Source organism: Ovis aries, chromosome 9, assembly GCF_016772045.2.
Source record: "Ovis aries strain OAR_USU_Benz2616 breed Rambouillet chromosome 9, ARS-UI_Ramb_v3.0, whole genome shotgun sequence".
NCBI lineage: Eukaryota > Metazoa > Chordata > Mammalia > Artiodactyla > Bovidae > Ovis > Ovis aries.
The window spans coordinates 37,430,044-37,451,325 of NC_056062.1; the positions used below are offsets into that span (position 1 = coordinate 37,430,044).

Genomic DNA, 21,282 nt, shown 5'->3' on the forward strand with positions numbered 1-21,282 from the left:
ACCCCTGACCTCGGACGAGGGGTAGCTCTGATTTTTTTTTTATACTAATACCACTTTATTTATTTTGTAAATAGTTACTGGATATGTTACTTGAATCAGTTCAGTTCAGTCACTCAGTCATGTCCGACTCTTTGTGACCCGATGGACTGCAGCATGCTGGGCCTCCCTGTTCATCACCGACTCCCAGAGTTTACTCAGACACATGCCCATTGAGTCAGTGATGCCATCCAACCATCTCATCTCTGTCATCCCCTTCTCCTCCCACCTTCAATCTTCCCCAGCTTCAGGGTCTTTTCAAATGAGTCAGTTCTTTAAATCAGGTGACCAAAGTATTCGAGTTTTAGCTTCAGTAAGGCAATGGCACCCCACTCCAGTACTCTTGCCTGGCAAATCCCATGGACGGAGGAGCCTGGTAGGCTGCAGTCCATGGGGTTGCTAACAGTTGGACACGACTGAGCGACTTCACTTTCACTTTTCACTTTCACGCATTGGAGAAGGAAATGGCAACCCACTCCAGTGTTCTTGCCTGGAGAATCCCAGGGACGGGGGAACCTGGTGGGCTGCCATCCATGGGGTAACACAGAGTCGGACACGACTGAAGTGACTTAGCAGCAGCAGCAGCATGTTAGTTTAGTACTTACTCTCTTAATACTCCTAATTATAACCAACGTTGCTGAGTGGGTCTAAACCAGTTTTTGGAATGCAGATGCGCTCACTCATCAGTGTTCTCTGCCAGCAGTGACAGAGAGGTCGTTGGTGTTCAGAGGGCTGCAGAGATAAGTGTGACACTGTATCATGTGCTGAGTGGTAGTTAGCACGCTAAGTCATGTCTGACTCTTGGCCACCCCATGAACTGCAGCACCCCAGGCTTCCCTGTCCTCCACTGTCTCCCAGAGTTTCCTCAAATTCAGTCCATTGAATCGGTGATGCCATCTATCCATCTGGCCCTCTGTCACCTTGTTCTCCTGCCCTCAGTCTTTCCCAGCATCAGGGTCTTTTCCAATAAGTCAGCTCTTTGCTTCAGATGCCCAAAGTACTAGAGCTTCAGCTTCATCATCACTCCTTCCAATGAATATTCAGGACTGATTTCCTTTAGGATGGACTAATTTGATCTCCTTGCAATCCAGGTGACTCTAAAGAGTCTTCTCCAGCACTACACATCCAGCATCGATTCTTCTGTGCTCAGCCTTCTTAATGGTCCAAATCTCATGTCCATACATGACTACTGGAAAAACCATAGCTTTGACTAAATGGACCTTTGACAGCAAAATGATGTCTCTGCTTTTTAATATGCTGTCCAGGTTTGTCATAGCTTTCCTTCCAAGGGACAAGTGTCTTTTAAGTTCATGCCTGCAGTCACCATCTGCAGTGATTGTGAAGCCCAAGAAAATAAAATCTGTCACTGCTTCTACTCTTTCCCTTTCTGTTTGCCATGAAGTGATGGAACCAGATGCCATGATCTTAATTTTTTCTAATGTTGAGTTTCAAGCTAGCTTTCTCAGTCCCTCATCAAGAGGCTCTTTAGTTCTTCTTTACTTTCTGCCATTAGAGTGGTATCATTTGCATATCTGAGGTTGTTGATGTTTCTCCTGGCAAGCTTGATTCCAGCCTGTGATTCATCCATCTGGGCATTTCACATGATGCACTCTGCATATGTTAAATAAGCAGGGTGACAGTATATAGGCTTGTCATATTTTTTTCCCAATTTTGAACCAGTCAGTTGTTCCATGTCTGGTTCTAACTGTTGCTTCCTGACTCAAGTACAGGTTTCTCAGGAGACAGGTAAGTGGTCTGTTACTGCCATCTCTTTAAGTAGAAAGATTTATCTTGGGAGTATTAATAAGCGTTTCACTGTAGTGGTCTTGGCTGGGGGGTGGGGGAGTCAAGTTTTTCAGAAGGCCATAAATAAGACCCATGAACGCTTAACTGTTATACAAGTTTTCTATAAAGTAACATATTTAGGTATGATTTACACTTTCAGCTTGCCTTCTTAGTTCTCTGGGGGACTTGGAAAAATACCTACAAAACAGTTGATTTCTGCGCATTGTGTGAAAAATCATGGAGCATTTATAATCAGAATATCTTTTTATATGGTTGATGTAGAAGTATTGCTAGGGGTTTTCTTGTCTGTTTGGTGCTTGGTTAGTTTAAAATAAGCTTGTATTTAACGAGATGAACTTAGTACACATTCCATTTACAGGAGATGGTGTTTTCAAATACACTGGTTAGCGAAAATAAGATAAACATGTTGACTTTTTAAAAACTGTTTTGTGATTACTGTCATTTCTTGCCATCTTTTAAGTTTTTGAAGTGTTAGGTTCTTGTTAAAGTTAGAGAGATAGAAGTCAGAAGTTTTGCTTCATTGCAAACCAGGCATCTTGGAAGTCACCGAGACTGTAGCTTAAGCAGATAAGAGAGCCACAGGAATCCAGTAGCATGTCAGGAACTGGGAACCGGGCTTTGCGGACCAGCATTTCTACTGTCATCTCGTGTTTCCTGGGTTTGGGTTTAAGTGATGCCGGGCCGGGCGTGATCGGGAGGCGGGTCTCTCTGATGGGGAGGGGCCAGGAGGAGTTGGCGCGTGGGAACCCTCCGCCGCTCTTTTTCCGGAGCTGCGCCGGCCTCCGAGCGCCTGGCGCGGGCGGCGGGGGCCCGTGCGGCCGCCGGGATCACCTCCCTCCCGGGCTGGCGGGGGCACCCCGGGGCGGGGGCGGCGGGGCGGGGGCGCGCGGCTTCGCTGTTGCTACAGCCGTGATGTCACTCGCCCATCCTAACCCGCGGTTGGTTGTTGTGTGTTTCAGCTCTGCCTGCAGTTGAACACAAAGACCTGGAGGAGACTCCCACATCCTTCGGGGAGGAGAAAGGAGGCGGCGAGGCCCGATTAAAGGAACTTGGGGGTTGGTTGCCTCTCTGCACCGGCCGGCCGGCGAGGGGGCGAGGGGATTAGAGTCCCGGGGCGGTGACCGAGCGGGAGATGAGGCGCTGCCGCCGCCGCTGACCCTCGGTTCCGGACCATCCGCTGCGCTTTGTGCCGCCCGCACATGTGTCTGCCCGGCGCATCCGGAGGCGCGCACACGAGCATCCACCACGGCCGCCGGGGAGAGAGTGCCCGCCATGCCCACGGAGAGCCTACAGACAGGTAGCATGGTGAAGCCGGTCAGCCCCGCCGGCACCTTCACGTCGGCCGTGCCCCTGCGCATCCTCAACAAGGGGCCCGACTACTTTCGCCGCCAGGCGGAGCCCAACCCCAAGAGACTCAGCGCCGTGGAGCGGCTGGAGGCCGACAAGGCCAAGTACGTCAAGAGCCAGGAGGTCATCAACGCCAAGCAGGAGCCCGTGAAGCCTGCGGTGCTGGCCAAGCCCCCAGTGTGCCCCGCCGCCAAGCGCGCGCTCGGCAGCCCCACGCTCAAGGGCTTCGGCGGCGGCGGCGGCGGCGGCGGCGGCGCCAAGAGCGAGGGGGGCGCGCCTCGCGAGACCCTGAAGCTGGAGATCCTCAAGAACATTCTCAACAGCTCCGAAGGCTCGAGCACGGGCTCGGGCCACAAGCACAGCGCGCGGAACTGGCCGGCGCCCCGGGCTGACGCGGCCGAGCTGCACCGGCACTCGTTCGCCGAGTCGCTGCGCGCGCGGCCCGCGCCCGGCCGGGGCAGCCCCCAGGAGGGCGGCTCGCACGTGGGCCGCCGGCCGCCCGAGCCCGCCTCTTCCGCCGCCGCCGCCGCCGACGCCTTTCTGCACGTGTCGCACAGCTCCTCGGACATCCGCCAAGGGCCCGGGGCCAGGCCCCTGAAGGCCATCCTCCCCTGCAGCAGTTCCGCCCCGCCGCTGCCCCCCAAGCCCAAGGTGGCCGCCCCGGCCGCAGTGAAGTCCCCCGAGGCCGAGGCGGCCGAGCCGGCCGGCGGGGTGGGCCGGAGACCCTCGCTGCAGCGCTCCAAGTCGGACCTGAGCGACAGGTATTTCCGCGTGGACGCCGACGTGGAGCGCTTCTTCAACTACTGCGGACTGGATCCAGAGGAGCTGGAGAACCTGGGCATGGAGAACTTCGCGCGGGCCAACTCGGACATCATCTCGCTCAACTTCCGCAGCGCCAGCATGATCAGCTCGGACTGCGAACAGTCTCAGGACAGTAACAGTGACCTTAGGAACGATGACAGTGCCAATGACCGGGTGCCCTACGGCATCTCCGCCATCGAGAGGAACGCGCGCATTATCAAGTGGTTGTACAGCATCAAACAGGCCAGGGAGTCGCAGAAGGTGTCCCACGTGTAAGAGGCAGCAGCGCGCCCGGAGGGAGGCAGGGGGGGTCTCTGTCCGCGCCTCGGCACTTGTGAAGGTTGTGAGGTCTCCTTGAAGTGTTGTGAGCTTCTCCACTCTCTTTGTGTTGCTTGTTGTGCAATGTCTTTCCAGTTGCATGCCCGCCAACACGGGGACTGACCTGGCGTCCTCGGCTACCATCGCTGCAGAGCCTGGCCGGTCGCGCGTCACCCTCCCCAAAGTGTCAGGCCACATCCTAATTTAGGGCTTCGATCTTTGGCAAAACTGTTTACACGGAAAACGGTATACAACTTCTTCAATATTTATGTGGTTCTAGTGTTTTTATATCCCGCGCTATGGTGTCTTAATTAAAGGTTTTATCAACTGGCTTTTAAGTTGGGAGTAACATCTTTTTGAATTACAAAAAAAAAAAAAAAAAGCCTATTTGCCTACATTTGAGACCCAAATGGGAAAATAAATGGGCTCTGCTATCAAACAGATAGTGAGGGATCCCAGAGAGAACCGGGCTGGGCTTTCTGAGAAAGAAGGTGGGGAATCCGGTGTCAGTCATTTATTATTGACAGTCCTCTTGCCATTTACACAAGTAATGGTTGGGGACACATATGTTCTGTGTCTGATTTGGTGTATAAACGTTGATGGTTCTGTGTAATACTGACCCCAAGGAAAGACAATCAGATACAATGAAGGGGATTAAATCAGGAGGTGGGGTGTTAAGAGGGGCTTGTTGCTATTGATCTGATTTGGGTTGATTTAAAATTTTTTGACTATCAATCATTTGACAGAACTGGCCACCCTAGAGCTGATACTGAAGTTTTTTTTAAAGATGGTTTTTCAGTTGAGAATTCCAAGTGGATTCTCCTCCTTCCCTTTGTTGTAATTGTTTTATCTGGGAGAGGGGAGTGGGGCTTGGGTGGTAGGAACTACCTGAAGACCACTGAACACAAATGGAAATGCCAGCCATATCAGTTTAGAGCCTTCTTTTCAGAAGTCAGTACCTTTGGTAGCTGAACCAGATCTGGGCAGCATGACTATGTCCTCATACATATGTTAACCTGTGAGGCTGCAGGGAGCTTGAAACATGACTCTGTGTAGCTTTTCAATCCGAAGATCCGTAGGGCTGCATATCAGCTTGTTCCCCCATAACCTGTCCTACAGGTGGTCTAGTTGGCTGTCCCTCAGCTGACAGTCATTCTGCAGTAGCCAAGGGGTCCACCTGGGATGCTCGGCTTCCTCGCTCTTGTAGACACGCCCTGGAGCTCCCAGCAGCACTGCCTTAGCCTTCATCAGCTCATAGGACACTTTTTATGCTGTAAATGCTGTAAGACTTTGTACATACTTCAGTTGTTTATGAAATCTTTAAGAAGAAAAAAAAAAGAAACGTTACTTAATAAATAGCTCTGGTGCAGGCTCCATGGTGGTGGTTTCTCTTTGTCTTTTCCTTCACTCCCTCCACAGAAGTTTCACTTTGGACCAGAAGGAGACTTTTGAGGGCCTTGAAGAAACAGCATTTCATTAAGTTATATTCACCATATCACAATTATTCTGAACAGCTGTATTCTTCATTGTAGTTAGATCAGTGTGCTTTTTGCTAAAATAATTTCATCAAGGTTCCTAAAATCTGCTGCTGCTGCTTAGTTCACAACTTCCAGTTTTTTTATCTTTTCTTAAAATCAGGATTTTTCACATCTTTCACCAAACTCTTAAGTTGTAATTATTTGTTACAACTTCTGACAGTGGAGTTCTGACAGTGGAGACATACCTTGGAAATTCTTAGCCTTGTTCTTATTTGAACAAACCCAAGATCATTAACATTACATGTGTTTATATAGTAGTCCACTCATTCATTCATTCATTCATTTGTCTATCAAAAGGGTATATGATGAGTGATTCCCTTTTCAGGCCTTACCATTGACCCAAGACTGCTGTGGCCAACAGCATGGTATCTGCCTCAAGGAACTTAGATTTTCACTTGAATTTTCATTCTAGTGAAGTATCATTCCTCCCAGTGGATGTGTCTTATCTCCTGTTATTAATAGGACATTGAGTATTCAACAGCTATTTAATGAATCAAGTTATTTGAAGATTAACATTTTTAAATGTTCCATATAACATGTAAAAGTAAAAGAGGGTCATTTTTAAAGTTTCAGAAACAATATAATTCCCAACTTTTACACTCACCAACATTTTCCTTTGAAAATCAGACTTGGTTCTTTGACTCTCTACTGGTTTTGAACTTTTCTGGTTCTCTTCTTCATTTTAGTTCAACTAGAACTCTACTTGCCAGAAGAGTCTGAAATACTGCTATGAGTGGTGATGGTAGAATGGATTAAAGAGAATAGGATGAAAGCTTAATATTTATATGCACACACATTTTCTTCCTTCATCATTTGGGTAGAAATGAAGCCATTTAAAATATTCATGGCTTTAGTATTTATATACCCATTTCTTTCTGGGGCTATTGAAATACCAAAGATAGATGTTACTTTCCCAAAGTAACTGGTGTTGGGAGATGAGGGCTTGGCAAATTTAATATCACTGCCTATGCTGTTTTAGTTATAAATTTTGTTTCAGTTCTTCCAGTGCTTCAAAACCACCTTAACCTGTGTTCCAACAAACCTATAACTCACCCCACTATTGTTCAGTCTAATCGTCTGTGGCCTTTATACCATGAACAAATGTGAGGCTTTGGGTTCTTATGGAACTTGGGAATTCCTTATTTTCTTTTTGTCCTTGAAATTAGAGCTTCTATAAAGGATGATTTCAAATGCTTCACATTAAATCCAAGAGTAAGCCATTTCCTAATTGTGAAGTCCTTTTTGCAAAATGCTCACTTCTTTTAGCTCATGGGTGTAAGTATATTGATAGTGTGTGTGCATGTGTGATGACACTGTGTGAATATAGGGCTGTAATATAGTTCAGCCCACTTTTATTCCCCCACACAGTGTAGAGTGACGCAGGATTGCACTAGCTGGCCCTAGAGACTAGTTGTTTCTTTCTGCAAAGCAGCAGAAAGAAATCCTCCCATACCCACCTCCTCTATCATTGACTCTGTTCAGACTCTCTTCTTCTCTTGACTGCACTGTTATTCCTACAACTTTCTAACTGGAGGTCCCCCTCTACCCAGTCAGCCTCTACCCATCTCATTTCTTGCCAAGGATATTGTAATCAACTCTGTTCATGTCGTTCTTCTAAGTAAAAACATCCTTCCAATAGCTTGCTAATAGGATTAATCCTAACTTCTTAACAAGATTGTCAGGCATCTCGCTGTCAGGCCTCAGGTTCTGTGTCTCTTTTAGCCACCAAGCCTAGGCCTCTGGGCTCCAACCAAACCGAAGTTTTCACTGGGGACTTTTTAACCACTGCATCAGTGATCTGTCTATATCTATGTGGTGGTAATGGTGACTCAGACAGTAGAGAATCTGCCTGCAGTGCAGGTGACCCGGGTTCAACCCCTGGGTTGGAAAGATCCCCTGGAAAAGGGAATGGCTACCCATTCCAGTATTCTTGCCTGGGAAATACCATGGACAGAGGACCCTGGTGGGTTACAGTCCATGGGGGTCACAAAGAGTCAGACAAGACTGAGCAACTAACACACCCAGTGATCGATGGCTGCTAACAAATTTCCCCACTATTCAGCCACTTAAGACAGTAAGTATTTGTTATCTTGGTTTCTGTGGATCAGGGATCCTGGCAAGGCTTAGCCAGATGGTTCTGGCCCAAGCTGTCTAATCAGGCTGCAGAGAGGTGTCAGCCAGGGCTGCATCATCTGAAGGCTTGAACTGAGGCTTCTAGGAGAGCTCACGTGGTATCAGCAGGAGTCCTTACAGCGTGGTAGCTGGCTCCCCACTCTCCCCGAGAGAGTGACCTGGGCAGGGAAGAAGCCAAGTCACACACCTCCACCATGCCCAGCTCATCAGGAGAGTATCACCAAACACAGTCCACACTCATGAAGAGGAGAAGGAGGCTCCACTGCTCTAAAAGAACGAAGATCAAAGAATTTGTGGGCTTTGTGGTATTTTTTAAGTTTTTTAAAATGTGGACTTTTTTTAAAGTCTTTATTGAATGTGTTATAGTATTGCTTCTTGTCTCGGTTTCTTGGCTCAGACGTATATGGGATCTTAGTTCCCTGACCAGGGATCAAACCTGCACGCCTGCCCTGGAAGATGAAGTCCTAACCATTCAACCGCTGGGGACGTCCCTGTGGACTTACTGTAATAAATATCACCACTACTGCTATGCCAGGGACGTCCCTGTGGACTTACTTTCATATCACCACTACTGCTACGCCAGGGACATCCCTGTGGACTTACTTTAATAAATATCACCACTACTGCTGAGTTCCTGGGACTCTTCATTCTGTGAGAAATGCTTTCCTTTCCCTCCTTGGCCTTGTAGACTCAGCTACCAAGCAGTGGGGTGTTTTTGTTTTTTTTTTTTTTTAGTTTCAGAATTGCCTTTTCCTGTTAGATATGATTTTTGTGATGACCACCACGGCCCCAGCCTTTGCTGGACTACGTGGGTGCCTCTCTGTGAATTTTGAGATGGTATACTTTCCCCAGAATATTTTATTTTCTGCCTGGGGACAGAGGTGGAACCTCCTAATAAATTTACAAATCTCTGATGGTTATGATGTGAACTATGGCCCCAGAATTGGGCATAGAAGCCCAGGGTATAAAGCAGATCTCACTGAGTGTTTGCTTGATACTTTTAAGCTATCACATTTAAGTCATATTCTGCTTACATAAATGTTATGAATGTTACAATGAACCCAAGGTGGTAGTTACTGTCCCATTTTAGAAGTGATGAACATCAGATCCATGGAGATTAAGCTCCTTAAGCAAGATCCCAGAGGAAGTAAGTGACAGAAGGAAACTGGGACTCAGTTCTGTGATTCCTGCTCTGCTCTGAAAATCAATTCTGTGATTCTTACAGCCCAGCTCAGGACCAGGACAGGCAGACTGGGTGTGTTGTACTTAAAAACCAAAGCACCCTTAAATTTATCTTGATAATTTTATCTGCCGCCTGTGTGCACAAGCATGTCTCGGACAGTCAGATTTTCAGCAATTTCACTCTTAGCAAATGGTAACCGATAATTTTTTTTTAAGACTTCAATCCACTGAGTTCAAAGAGATGAAGCTGTAGAGTCGCATTCTTTCAGCTCTGAGTGAGCCGTTTTGAAGCCCCATTCTTCTATTTTGGTCAAGGACTTGAAGAAGGGCAAACAGTGGAGGGAAAGGTCTGGCCGCAATTCAAGGATCAGGAGACACATTTGGATGATGGGGTGATTTGGCATCGCTCCCCTATCCCAGCCTCAGGGATGCACAGTGTACACTGACCAGGAGATGCCCCGGGAAGGAATGAACAGCAGAAGGCATTCCAGAAGAAAGGAGAGTCTTCACTTAGAAAAGACAACTCATCTCACCGAGATTTTTGAAGTGTCCAACCTGCCTTGTCCACTTAGCCCTGGAGGATGATGGGAGGTTACACCAACTTTACCTTTGTTGTCTGAGAGCTGCTGGGTCAGGGGTCAGAGGCTGGGCAGCTGCAGGCTTGGCTCTGAACAAGCCAGCTGCACAGAGGGCTTCTTGGGTGTTTAGCTTGTGCCCTTGCTTTGGTAGAAACAAAGAAGAAAGAAAGTCCAGAGGGCGAAGGACATCCACAGCCCTTTGGAGCCCCTTCCTTCAATACCTGAGACCCATCTGGCTAAGTTGCCTCCACTCCCTCATCTGTGAAGTGGGAGGAGACCAGCTGCTGTGTGTGTTCTCTTGGCCTCGGGGCTGAGATAACGTGACAGCACTGAGAGCTGTTTGGGAAGCACCAGGATGAGGTGCAAGGAGTGAAAATTCAGAGATGACTGGGCTCCTCTTTCTCCTGGCAGGCAGGAAAGCAGGCAAGGCCTGATGGGGACCCAGACCCATTACTGAAGGGCATTTGCTGCACGGGCTGCCTGAGCATGTTTTAGTTGGGGAAAGAAAGAAAGTCTGTAAGAGCCTTCTTCTCTGATTAGAAGGAATCTCCAGCAACTGTCTAGGTTGTCAGAAGCTGATAGAATCGCGTGTGACCGGGTACAGACCAGACACAAAACTACAGAGTGTGTTAGTCACTCAGTCACGCCCGACTCTTTGCAACCCCATGGACTGTAGCCTGCCAGGCTCTTCTGTCCATGGAATTATTCAGGAAAGAATACTGGAGTGTGTTGCCATGCCCTCCTCCAGGGGATCTTCAACCCAGGGATCAAACTCCGGTCTCCTGCATTGCAGGAAGACTCTTTATCATCTGAGCCACCAACCAAAACGAAGCTACAAGGATGACAGTAATGATGACACAGTCTTTCACAGGCTGGGCATTTAATTCATTTCTTATTCACGAAGCAACCATCAGGATGTCTTTGATGCAATGCTAAAGTAAGCCAGTTGTCACATTATCTCATTACTCTCACAAGCACCTTAGAAATAAGTTAGAATCCATTTTGCCAATGAGAGATCAGAAGATTAAACAACTTCTCGAAGCCACACATCCAATAAGTGGAAGAAGTGAAATGCAAACCCAAGTTAATAAAGCACATCCTAAGACTCATTCCACAATGAGTTTTTAGCATGTAGGCTGGTATGAGCCATTTTTGCTTCTTTGTGGTAAGCTGTCTTGCAGAATATTTCTCAGAAGCTTAAAATACCACTGTGTATCTTGGTTTGTGATTTCTCATATAGGGAGTGACTCAAAACTCCTTATCATACCTGACCACATCAAGATGGAAGTTTCTCAGTTCTTCTGAGAGAGACCATAGTGATCCATTGTCTCTTTCCAGCTTAGTTTACGGAAGAAGAAAGAGATGCACAGAAATGAGGTGATGGGTTTCAGCCAGGGTTGAAGAGTAGATGGAGGTAGAGCCACGTGCCCTGAGGCACCCCCGAAACCAGTATGTCCCAGACTCAGAAGACCCAGTACCACTAACAATTCCATCACATGAGGTGATTAGCATAGACTCAGTTATTCCTACACTGTGTCCCTTGCCTCATAAACTATCAGATATTTAAAGACACTTCAACTAGGAGACTATGTTAATATACATGACTATACTACTATACTGGAGAAGGAAATGGCAACCCAGTCCAGTATTCTTGCCTGGAGAATCCCATGGACAGAGGAGCCTGGTGGGCTACAGTCCATGGGGCCACAAAGAGCGGGATATGACTGAGTAACCAGGGATCAAACCTCTGTCTCTTCTGCCTCCTGGACTGGCAGGCAGATTCTTTACCAATAGCGCCACCTGGGAAGCTCTAATATACATGAACTATCTTTAAATTAACCCTAGCAGGTATGAAATACTTTCAAAAATTAAGAAATTTCTCTAGGGACAATGTTGGCAATTCTGGAAATGATGACCACTATTTTCATATTATTGTAGTGCCTCCACCATCCATAGGTGTCCAGAACTCCTTGAGAGCTTAGGTACCATTTTTCCAGGCCTGATGCCTCTGCCTCCTGCATTCCCCGGGGCAGACATTGCCACTGTTTCCAGTACCCGTTCCCTCTCCTCTGGGCTCACAAGTAGTTTGCATTCTCACACCCCACATTGTTAGGTGTGGCCAATGAACCGTGAGTAGAAGTGACCAGAGTTACAGCTCAGACATCTAGTCCCAGATCTGCCATCTTTTCTTGCCCCAAACATGGAAGCCAATAAAATTCCTCAGAGCAGCGAAACTTCAGAGCCACCAGGACCCTGAATGAGGACAAGGTTGAAGTCAGCCCTCTGCCCCTGACCCAGGGGGTGAACTTTGACCTTGTAAACAACCAAGAGTTTGAAGATTGCTTTTTTTTTCTGCAGCACAACCTAGCCCATTGTGACTATTGTCTCAGAAGAAAAGCAACCAATATAGACATAGCAGCACGTACATAGAAGACCACGTGGCAGAATCAAATGGCCAGGCTTACACGCTGTTTCTCAAAGTGCACCCTCGAAACCTGCTTGAATTCCTTGAGGTTCTCAGTAAATTCCCAAGCTCTGCTCCAGGCCCAGGAATCTGCTTTTTTAACTAGTGCCCCACAAAAGATTCTGAGATGTTAAAATTTGGATCTCAGCTTCCATCTTCCCAGAATGCCCTTCCTTCCACTGAGTGTGTTCATGGGATTTTTCTTAGCTCCTTAGTGTTCATCTCCATCCGAGCCTCTTCCTTGCTTGGCACTGACCACAATCAGATATACTGACATTCATTACGTTATTGTCTGTCATGGGCACTTTTTATCCCCTCTACATGTGGCAGCACCCGGCACAAGGGCAGTGAATAAGATGCATCTTTGGAATGAATGCATGAATCCCCACCATGCCCCTCCACTAATCCCCCCTCCATGACCTGTCCTCCCACCCATCCTGTTCCCATCAGTGACACTGTCCGGCTAGAAATGGGGACTAGAGCTGGCATTGAAGACTTTCTTTCTCCAGTTTTTATTTTTGGAAAATGAACAAATGGCACATTTAAGGTAAGAGGAGTTCACACTATAGACCTCTCTGTATAAAGGGATTTGATGAGTGTTTCTTGCACAACCACCTTACAAGGAAGGTGATGTCTCCTTCTCAGTAATTACTATAGTTCAAAGGCAGTAAGGGACTTTTCTGGCCCATCCAGTGGTTAAGACTCCACATCTCCAGTGCAGGAGGTGCTGGTTCCATCCCTGATTGGGGGACTAAGATCCCACATGTCTCTCAGTCAATGAATAAATAAAACCAAACAATAACAAAGGCAATGAGAAGTTCCACTCATTGAGGTGGGGAAGGAAGGGGGAACGAAACTAGATCTGCAGACAGACTTTGATCTTGCGCCCCTCATTTGTCCCGAAGATCAAGGAGTAGCATACATACCTTTTCTTTGCCAGACTACAAAACTTACCCTTAACAGTATGAAAATCCATACGGTAGGTAGCACTGCTGTAGTAACCATTGAACATCTTCTGGCCAACAGTCTCCAAGGCACAGCTGATGCAGAAATACCTCCCACCTCAGCCTTCCCACGTGTGTGTGCTGACCTCTCAGTCACGGGTTCACCAGCCAGTTGTGCTCTGAAAATTCTGCTCACTGGGAAAGATTTAAAAAAAGAAAAGCAAACCACAATTGAGTGCAACGTTCCTTCCACTGAATCAAACCACAGTGGCTGGTAATTAAGAACATACGGAGTTTCAATGGGGGCAGGAAAGATGGAAGGGGGGACCCTCACAGTACCACCTCTGAGGATGCTTGAGTTTGCAGGTTTTGCCTTGCTAAGTGTAAATAAGTTGGAAGTGTTCAAGGATTTCTAGGCAACCTTAATCTTTCCTGGTTGTTTCTTCTCTTTTATAACAGATGGAGAAAAACAGCCAGGTGAGTTATTTATGTGCATCACAAACTCAGCTCTGTCAGGCTTCCGAATGTTTCAGTCACATCCCTTTCCTCTTACTGAGCCCTAGAGCATTTAAGGACTTAAACTACTGAGCATTTTATTTTGGTGGAAAATTATGAAATACTCATTTAGTAACTTCATGATCATGTGGTTATTTCACAAGAGTTTTTCTGTTTTCTTCGAATGAATTGACAGCTGTACAGGGTTTATGAAGGCTTCCCAGGTGGTGCTAGTGGTCAAGAATCTGCCTGCCAATACAGGAGAACTAAGAGACATGGGTTCGATCCCTAGAATCAGAAGATCCTCTGGAGGAGGGCATGGCAACCCACTCCAGTATTCTTGCTTGGAGAATCCTATGGACAGAGGAGCCTGGCAGGATACAATCCATAGGGTCACACAGAGTCAGACATGACTGAAGCGACTTAGCACACACACACATGGTTTAAGAACGTGGGACTCATGTCTGTGGCTGCGGAAGAATCACTCCACTGGGCCTGGACAAAGGCTGGACGTGTTTTGTCCATGTTTCAAATTTCCCAGAGCACCTCAGTGTACAAGCATCTGATATAAAACTAAACTCCTTCCCTAAAGACATCGTGTCTGACTTACGGATTTTCATCCATCTACTGAGAGTTCTCTAGTTGAAAGAATCTGTGAATTGAGATTTAGACAGCATTTTAGGTTCCCAAGGCTTTGTTTTCACCATCAAATTCACCACCTGGTGCCTTTTAAATCCAGTTTAATAGCTGAAATGGATTTTTGTATTTTCTGCACTTAAACGATTATGTGTTCATATGCATGCACACGTTGGATTTCTTAAATAATTTATTCCAGACAAATGTGCCGAGGGTCACGTTACCTCACAGTTATTTCTTAAATTAGAACCCTAGTGATTTGGGGAGGTCTGTTCAGAGAGATTTGAAATTCTATGCAGCCCAGCAGAGAGTGAGGCTGATTTCAAGCTAAAAATGAAATAAAAAGCATCTTCTCTTCTTTAGCACTGATTTGCTCTTAACTGTTTTTTTCCTGGTGATTGAGCTGCTTTTTCACCCATTCAGTTTTATGGGAGAAAAAAATGGAGAGCAGACATCTTACTTAGTGAGAAGGCAGCGCATGCATGCTCAATCGTGTCTGACTCTTTGCATCCCCATGGACTGTAGCCCACCAGGCTCCTCTGCTCATGGGATCTGCCAGGCAGAAATACTGGAATGGGTTGCCATTTCCTTCTCCAGGGAATCTTCCTGACCCAGGGATCGAACCCACATCTCCTGCATTGACAAGTGGATTCTTTACCATTGAGCCATTGGGTGAGGGAAGCCCCACCTCTACTTTTTCCCCCACAACTGGATCACCACTCTCTGGTTAACTGTCTGATGTGTACTGGATGTAGGTGCTTAAGGCTTGTTGGATGAATGTAGGATAGCGAGAGGCCAAGATCACTTTGGGAGTCTAATCTGAGGGGATGACCAAAAAGGCTCCCAACAGGTTGCTCCCCATCCACTGTGTGCACCCCCTTCACTGGGCTCCCCAGTGGTAATTACACATATGGCGAGTCCTTCCCTGCAGTCCCAGTGACTAGCGATAAAGAACTCACCTGTCAATGCAGGAGACGTAAGAGACTCGAGTTTGATTCCTGAGTCGGGAAGATCCCCAGGAGGAGGGAATATGTATACACTCCAGTATTCTTGTCTGGAGAATCCCACGGAGAGAGGAGTCTGAAGGGCTATAGTCCATGTGGTCTCAAAGAGTTGGGCACGACTGCAGTGACTTAGCACGTACACAGCCTCTTCCACCTCATTCCCCTTCAAGGAGTCACTCTCCTGCTCCAGACCCTGATCTAGGCTCGAGGCCTGGAGCTACAGCAGGGAGCCCCCCCAGCCACCTGCAAGAAGCTCTGGTCGTCTTAAAGATTAAGTCAAATAAGTCAGATGAGTAGACTGTTAGACAGTGACGCATGCTTAGGAAGAAGGAAGAAAACAGGGATGAGGGCTAGAAGTGGCTTCACCCAGGGTGTCAGGTAAGCAAAGACTGAAGAAAATGAGGGGGAAGTTTGCAGACACCTGGAGTGCAGACCAGCTGTAGACACTGCAAATACACCTGGGGAAGCTGGCCCGCAGGGCTGAAGGGGATGAAGGGAGATCGGGTAGGGCCTGTTCAGTATTTAGCGGTAAGCATCGAAGAAAGAAAAATGTTCTAGAAATCAAATGCTACTTAGGGGAAAGTCCAGGTTAAGCAAACTTAAGCTGTTTCTCTGGGATCTTTATCAGAGCCATTAATCTCTGAAAGATGGTTTTAGTGCCAACTGTTCCCTAAGTGTATGTGAGTCCGGAACCACTTTCTAGGCAACTCAGATCTGTAGAGATCACAGAAGCAAGCTGAGGGGTGGGGGGTGGGGGCTTTGGGGGCTGACTTCAGGACCACCTGCTGTGTCCCCAGGGTATCCAGCCAGCTGAAGACATTAAAAAATCCAAGAAAAAGGAGAAGGAATAAAGGGAACTGCTGTGTCAGGTGACAGAAAGATTATCAAAATATTCCATTTTCTTCACACACAAAATTCCTTACTGCCAATTGCCACCATTAGCCAGTCCTATTTTTATCTTGTTTATTAACAGCATTTGTGTAACAAAAAAGTGAATAACATGGAATAATTTAATTTCAAATAGACACCTTTTTTATATCTTATAGTAAAGTAATAACACATATGTGTATAATTATATTTATACATATATAGTGGGCACACACTATTTTTATATACATAACATACATTTACTTAAATATACAGGCTTCCCTGGTGGTTCAAATGGTAAAGAATCTGCCTGCAATGCAGGAGTACTGGGTTTGATCCCTGGGTCAGGAAGATGAAATCCCTTGGAGAAGGGAATGGTTACCTACTCTAGTATTCTTGCCTGGAGAATCCCATGGACTGAGGAGCATGGTGGGCTACAGTCCATGGGATTGCAGAGTCAGACACAACTGAGTGACTAACACTTTCACATGAGTATATATCATTATATACATGAGTACATGCTATACTTATATATGTAGGTAACATACATACATATACTATATATACGCATATTATCAGTTCAGTTGCTCAGTCATGTCCAAGTCTTTGCAACTCCGTGGACTGCAGCACGCCAGGTTTCCTGTCCATCACCAACTCCTGGAACTTGCTCAGACTCATCAGTGATGCCATCCAACAATCTCACCCTCTGTTGTCCCCTTCTCCTCCTGCCTTCAATCTTTCTCAGCATCAGGGTCTTTTACAGTGAGTCAGTTTTTTGCATCAGGTGGCCAAAGTATTGGAGCTTCAGCTTCAGCATCAGTCCTGCCAATGAATATTCAGGATTGATTTCCTTTAGGATTGATTGGTTTGATCCCATTGCAGTCCAAGGGACTCTCAAGAGTCTTCTCCAACACCACAGATTATAACCTATGCTAAATGTTCATACATAATATACATACATGTACTATAGATATACTTATAAATATATGTATATGGTATACATACAATATGTATCCACACATGTGTATGCGTCTGAGTGTATGTGTGTGTGTGTGCATGGGCAGTATATGTACATCTGAGTTTGTGTGTGTATATGTAATAGCAGGTCTTCCTCCTTGAGCTCAGAGCTCCGTGGTGAGCTGGAAAAGGCCACCAGGAGAAGAAAGACAACAGAAACTAGGAAAACCATGGAGATCAGCAGACATTCGCAGCGTCAAGTCTCCTAGAGCAGGAAGTCAGCGACCTAGGTCAGCCATGGGGCTGGGGTATTTCCGAGCGTCCACGTCTCCTGCCCATGGAGACATCTCCCACCCTCCAACCTGCTCCTGGCTGGCCAGGCCCTCTTTCCTCCTCCATCCCAGGGGGAGGCAGCAGAGGGATTGGAGGAGCCCAATCCCAGTTCCTTCTCCCCCTCCAGCAACTCAGTCACATCTGCCGAGCCTCAGTTTCCTCATCTGTGAAGTGGACACACTATTGCCTCCTCCTCGGCAGGTGCCAGGGTTAAATTCATGTGTGCAGCAGAAGACAGGCCGGTGCCTCCCCTCCTCCTCCCTGTGGTGCTCTTTCCTTCCATGTTGGACGTGTGCACTGACTTTTTGCAACCATTATGGAATGTAGCCCACCAGGCTCCTCTGTCCATGGGACTCTCCAGGCAAGAATACTAGAGTGGGTTGCTATGCCCTCCTCCAGGGATCAAACCCACATCTCTTGTGTCTCCTTCACTGACAGGTGGGTTCTTTACTACTAGGGTCACCTGGGAAGCCCAAAGTGTTAGTCACTCAATTGTGCCTGACTCCTGTGACTCCATGGACTGTAGCCAGCTAGATTCCTCTGTTCATTTGATTCCCCAGGCAAGAATACTAGAGTGAGTAGCCATTCCCTTCTCCGTGAAAGATGGGCAGAATGTATTGTCAGGACAAAGTGTCCAACTTTAGGACAGGATCAGCCAAGGGAAAGTGTCTCTCTTGTTCATTTACATAAGCATTACTGCTGCAGGCCAGGAGAGTCTGAAACCCAGAGAAGTCCCCCGACAGGTAAGCAGAAGAGAGGGCGGGACATCCATGTTCGGAGCTCCACCCACCTCTCCCCAACTCTCAGCCCCCATCCCGTGAAACCCAAATCGGAGGACCTCCTCTCCAGCGCTTCCCATCCTGTCCCCCCAGCTTCATGCACATGCGCTTTTCCCACCAGGAAGTGGCCTCGCTTCTACACTTGCTCATGACAATTACTTATTGCAGGGAACATCTGGCAATAAGTCATGAGTGGCCCCATGGCACGTCTTCAGTTGTGTTTCAATTTGTCCTTAGAAATTGTTATTTAAATGTTACTTTAGTCTATTTAACTTTTCCCACTGAGAAGACAATGGGAAAACCCACCCATGGAACTGTTCACAGTATGGCTTCATCTGGGAAAACCCACTTTGCTTACGCTCTGCCCAGCTTTAATTCCAATGCAAATTGACTTCCTAAGACTTTCTGGTTTGGCTTTATCTATAAAAATAACAGTAGTCCTAAAAAATAATTGTGGTTCCAATGGCATGTAGAGATGTGTAGACACAGGCAGTTAATTAAAGACCTAGAGAGACCGTCAGGTTCTGAACTGAACATGGCCATTCCTGTCACTGAGAATGCCTGCAGTCCAATACCAATTAATTGCTTTAAATTAGGTTTTCCATTGTGCTGCTTTGTTACACTAATAGGAACTTCAGTTGGGGTGGAGAGGAGAGAGGAAAACCAAGGAGAGAGAGAGAGGTTCCCCTGAAACCTGTAAACTATTTTTCAGTCTCTCAGTCTACTGAGCATCCCCATGGACTGTAGCACACCAGGCTTCCCTGTCCTTCACTATCTCCCGGAGTTTGCTTAAACTCATGCTCATTGAGTCAACAATGCCATCCAACCATCTTAATCCTCTTTTGCCCCTTTCTCTTCCTACCCCCAATCTTTCCCAGCATCAGGGTCTTTTCCAATGAGCCGGCTCTTTGCATCAAGTAGCCAAAGTATTAAAGCTTCAGCATTGAAATAAAGTTTTCTAAAAAATTATTTGGCTGCACCAGATCTTAGTTGCACCATGTGGGATCCTTTCCGTTGCTGCAGGTGGGGTCTTTAGCTGTGGCTTCCAGGATCTCGTTCCCTGAACAGGAATCAAACACAGGCCCCCTGCATCGGGAGCTTGGAATTTTAACCACTGGGACCATGAGGGAAGTCCCTGGAATTTTAAAGCTTTCTGTAGAACTCATTTGGTATTATAACTCTGCAGTATGCCATACCTTACCTAATAGACAAGCATTTATACCTGCTCACTAAGAGTCAGGGCTCAGCTGTGCAACACTGTTATGGCCCTGAACTTCGAAGTAGAAGGGGGCAGTTGGCTGGAAAACAGACCAAGTGTGGGAAGCCCTGAGTGAAAACCACCCCATTTACAGAGTTCCTTGGACTGAGACCTTTGGTGTGTACGTCTCTCACCACTAGTTCAGGACGGCTGAGGGGCCGCAAGACCACCTAACAGGGTGGAACGATGTTCTAGGTACTGTCGGAAAGTGAACACTAGAAGGCGTTACATCAAATGGATTTTGTGTGTGTGTGTATTCACACTTTCATTAGAGAAGTTGTGCTCTATAATTTAGGGATTGGAAAGTATAAACAGAGGGAACAGGACTCTGCCCTGTGAATTCGTTTGCGGCTTGCTCTGTCTGAGCCGATATTTTAGGCACACTAATCTCGTCTCTACCCTAAGACCTTGCAGATAAGATGATGTGACTGAGATAAGACACAAGGCTGCCCAGAGAGCTGCAGACACTCTCCCAGGACTGTTCCCTATACACCAGCCACTTGGCAACCAGCAGAAACAAAGGCCTCGTCTCTCCAAAGAGCACACAGTGTCCAGCACAGCCTGTTACGTCTCCAGCATCACTGACCTCTGTGTGAGGCAGCATCTCTTATGTGACCAGAGTTGGTGAATTAGGTAGAAGATGCTGCACCCAAGGATGCTGAAGATGGGGTGCTGTGCTCCCCATGGGACAGAGGGGAAAGTCTGTTTCAAGGGGCGGAAGGAGTGAGCAGAGGACCCTCCCACCCAAGAAATTCAGACAAAAATGGGGAGCACGGCAAGCCAAGGCCACTTCCAGGACTGGATGTCTAAGTGGGTCAAGGTAATGACGCTGGCCTCAGCCTGGCTGTGGTCCTGATTCATACGTACTGAGGGCACTTGGCTTTGGAGTCAGACATGTATTGTCTTGTCTTGGAGATTTGCTAGGCTTGTGAGCTTCAATAAAGGTCTGATGCAATTATTTCATCTACTGGGTTCTGTTCTCCCAAGATCCCCAAGACAGAGGAGTCTTCTTTCCACCCAAAGCACTGAAGCTCAGCTGCACGGTGGCTTTCCTTGGCCCTCATCCAAGACAGGGAGTGTCCTCGTTGGTGTGTGAGCTTGAACCTGGGCCCACAGACCTGAAATAGGATACGTTTCCCTTATATTTATAAATTGGACTCATCATGGGAAACAACCAATAGGAGTGATTTATTTTTATTTTAGAATTTATTATTTTTATGTTAGAAAAAGATAAACAGTAAATGAAGGAAAGTTATGACCAACCTAGATAGCATATTAAAAACCAGAGACGTTACTTTGTCCACAAAGGTCCTTCTAGTCAAGGCTATGGTTTTTCCAGTAGTCATGTATGGATGTGAGAGTTGGACTATAAAGAAAGCTGAGCACCAAAGAATTGATGCTTTTGAACTGTGGTGTTGGAGAAGACTCTTGAGAGTCCCTTGGACTACAAGGAGACACAACCAATCAATCCTAAGGCAGATCAGTCCAAGGTGTTCATTGGAAGGACCAATGTTAAAGCTGAAACTCCAATACTTTAGCCACCTGATGTGAACAGCTGATTCATTTGAAAAGATCCTGATGCTGGGAAAGATTGAGGGCAGGAGGAGAAGGGGACAACAGAGGATGAGATGGTTGGATGGCATCGCCAACTCAATGGACATGGGTTTGGGTAGACTCCAGCAGTTGGTGAAGGACAGGGAGGCCTGGCGTGCTGCGGTTCATGGAGTCCCAAAGAGTCGGACACGACTGAGCGACTGAACTCAACTGAACTGAAATGATACATTGATGATTCTTAGGCAATTTTTC

At 46.9% G+C, this 21,282-nt stretch overlaps 1 protein-coding gene across 3 annotated transcripts in view; it reads left to right on the forward strand.

The window, feature by feature from the left end:
• Positions 1-5,682, forward strand: part of FAM110B (family with sequence similarity 110 member B) — a 144,269-nt gene extending 138,587 nt beyond the window's left edge. For all 3 annotated transcript variants that reach the window (XM_060393427.1, XM_027972972.2, XM_027972973.2), the window contains one exon: positions 2,802-5,682. In XM_060393427.1, the coding sequence (XP_060249410.1) occupies positions 3,115-4,266 (1,152 nt within the window). In that variant the 5' untranslated portion in view covers positions 2,802-3,114 and the 3' untranslated portion in view covers positions 4,267-5,682. The remainder of the gene's footprint in view (positions 1-2,801) is intronic.
• The last annotated feature ends 15,600 nt before the right edge of the window (positions 5,683-21,282 follow it).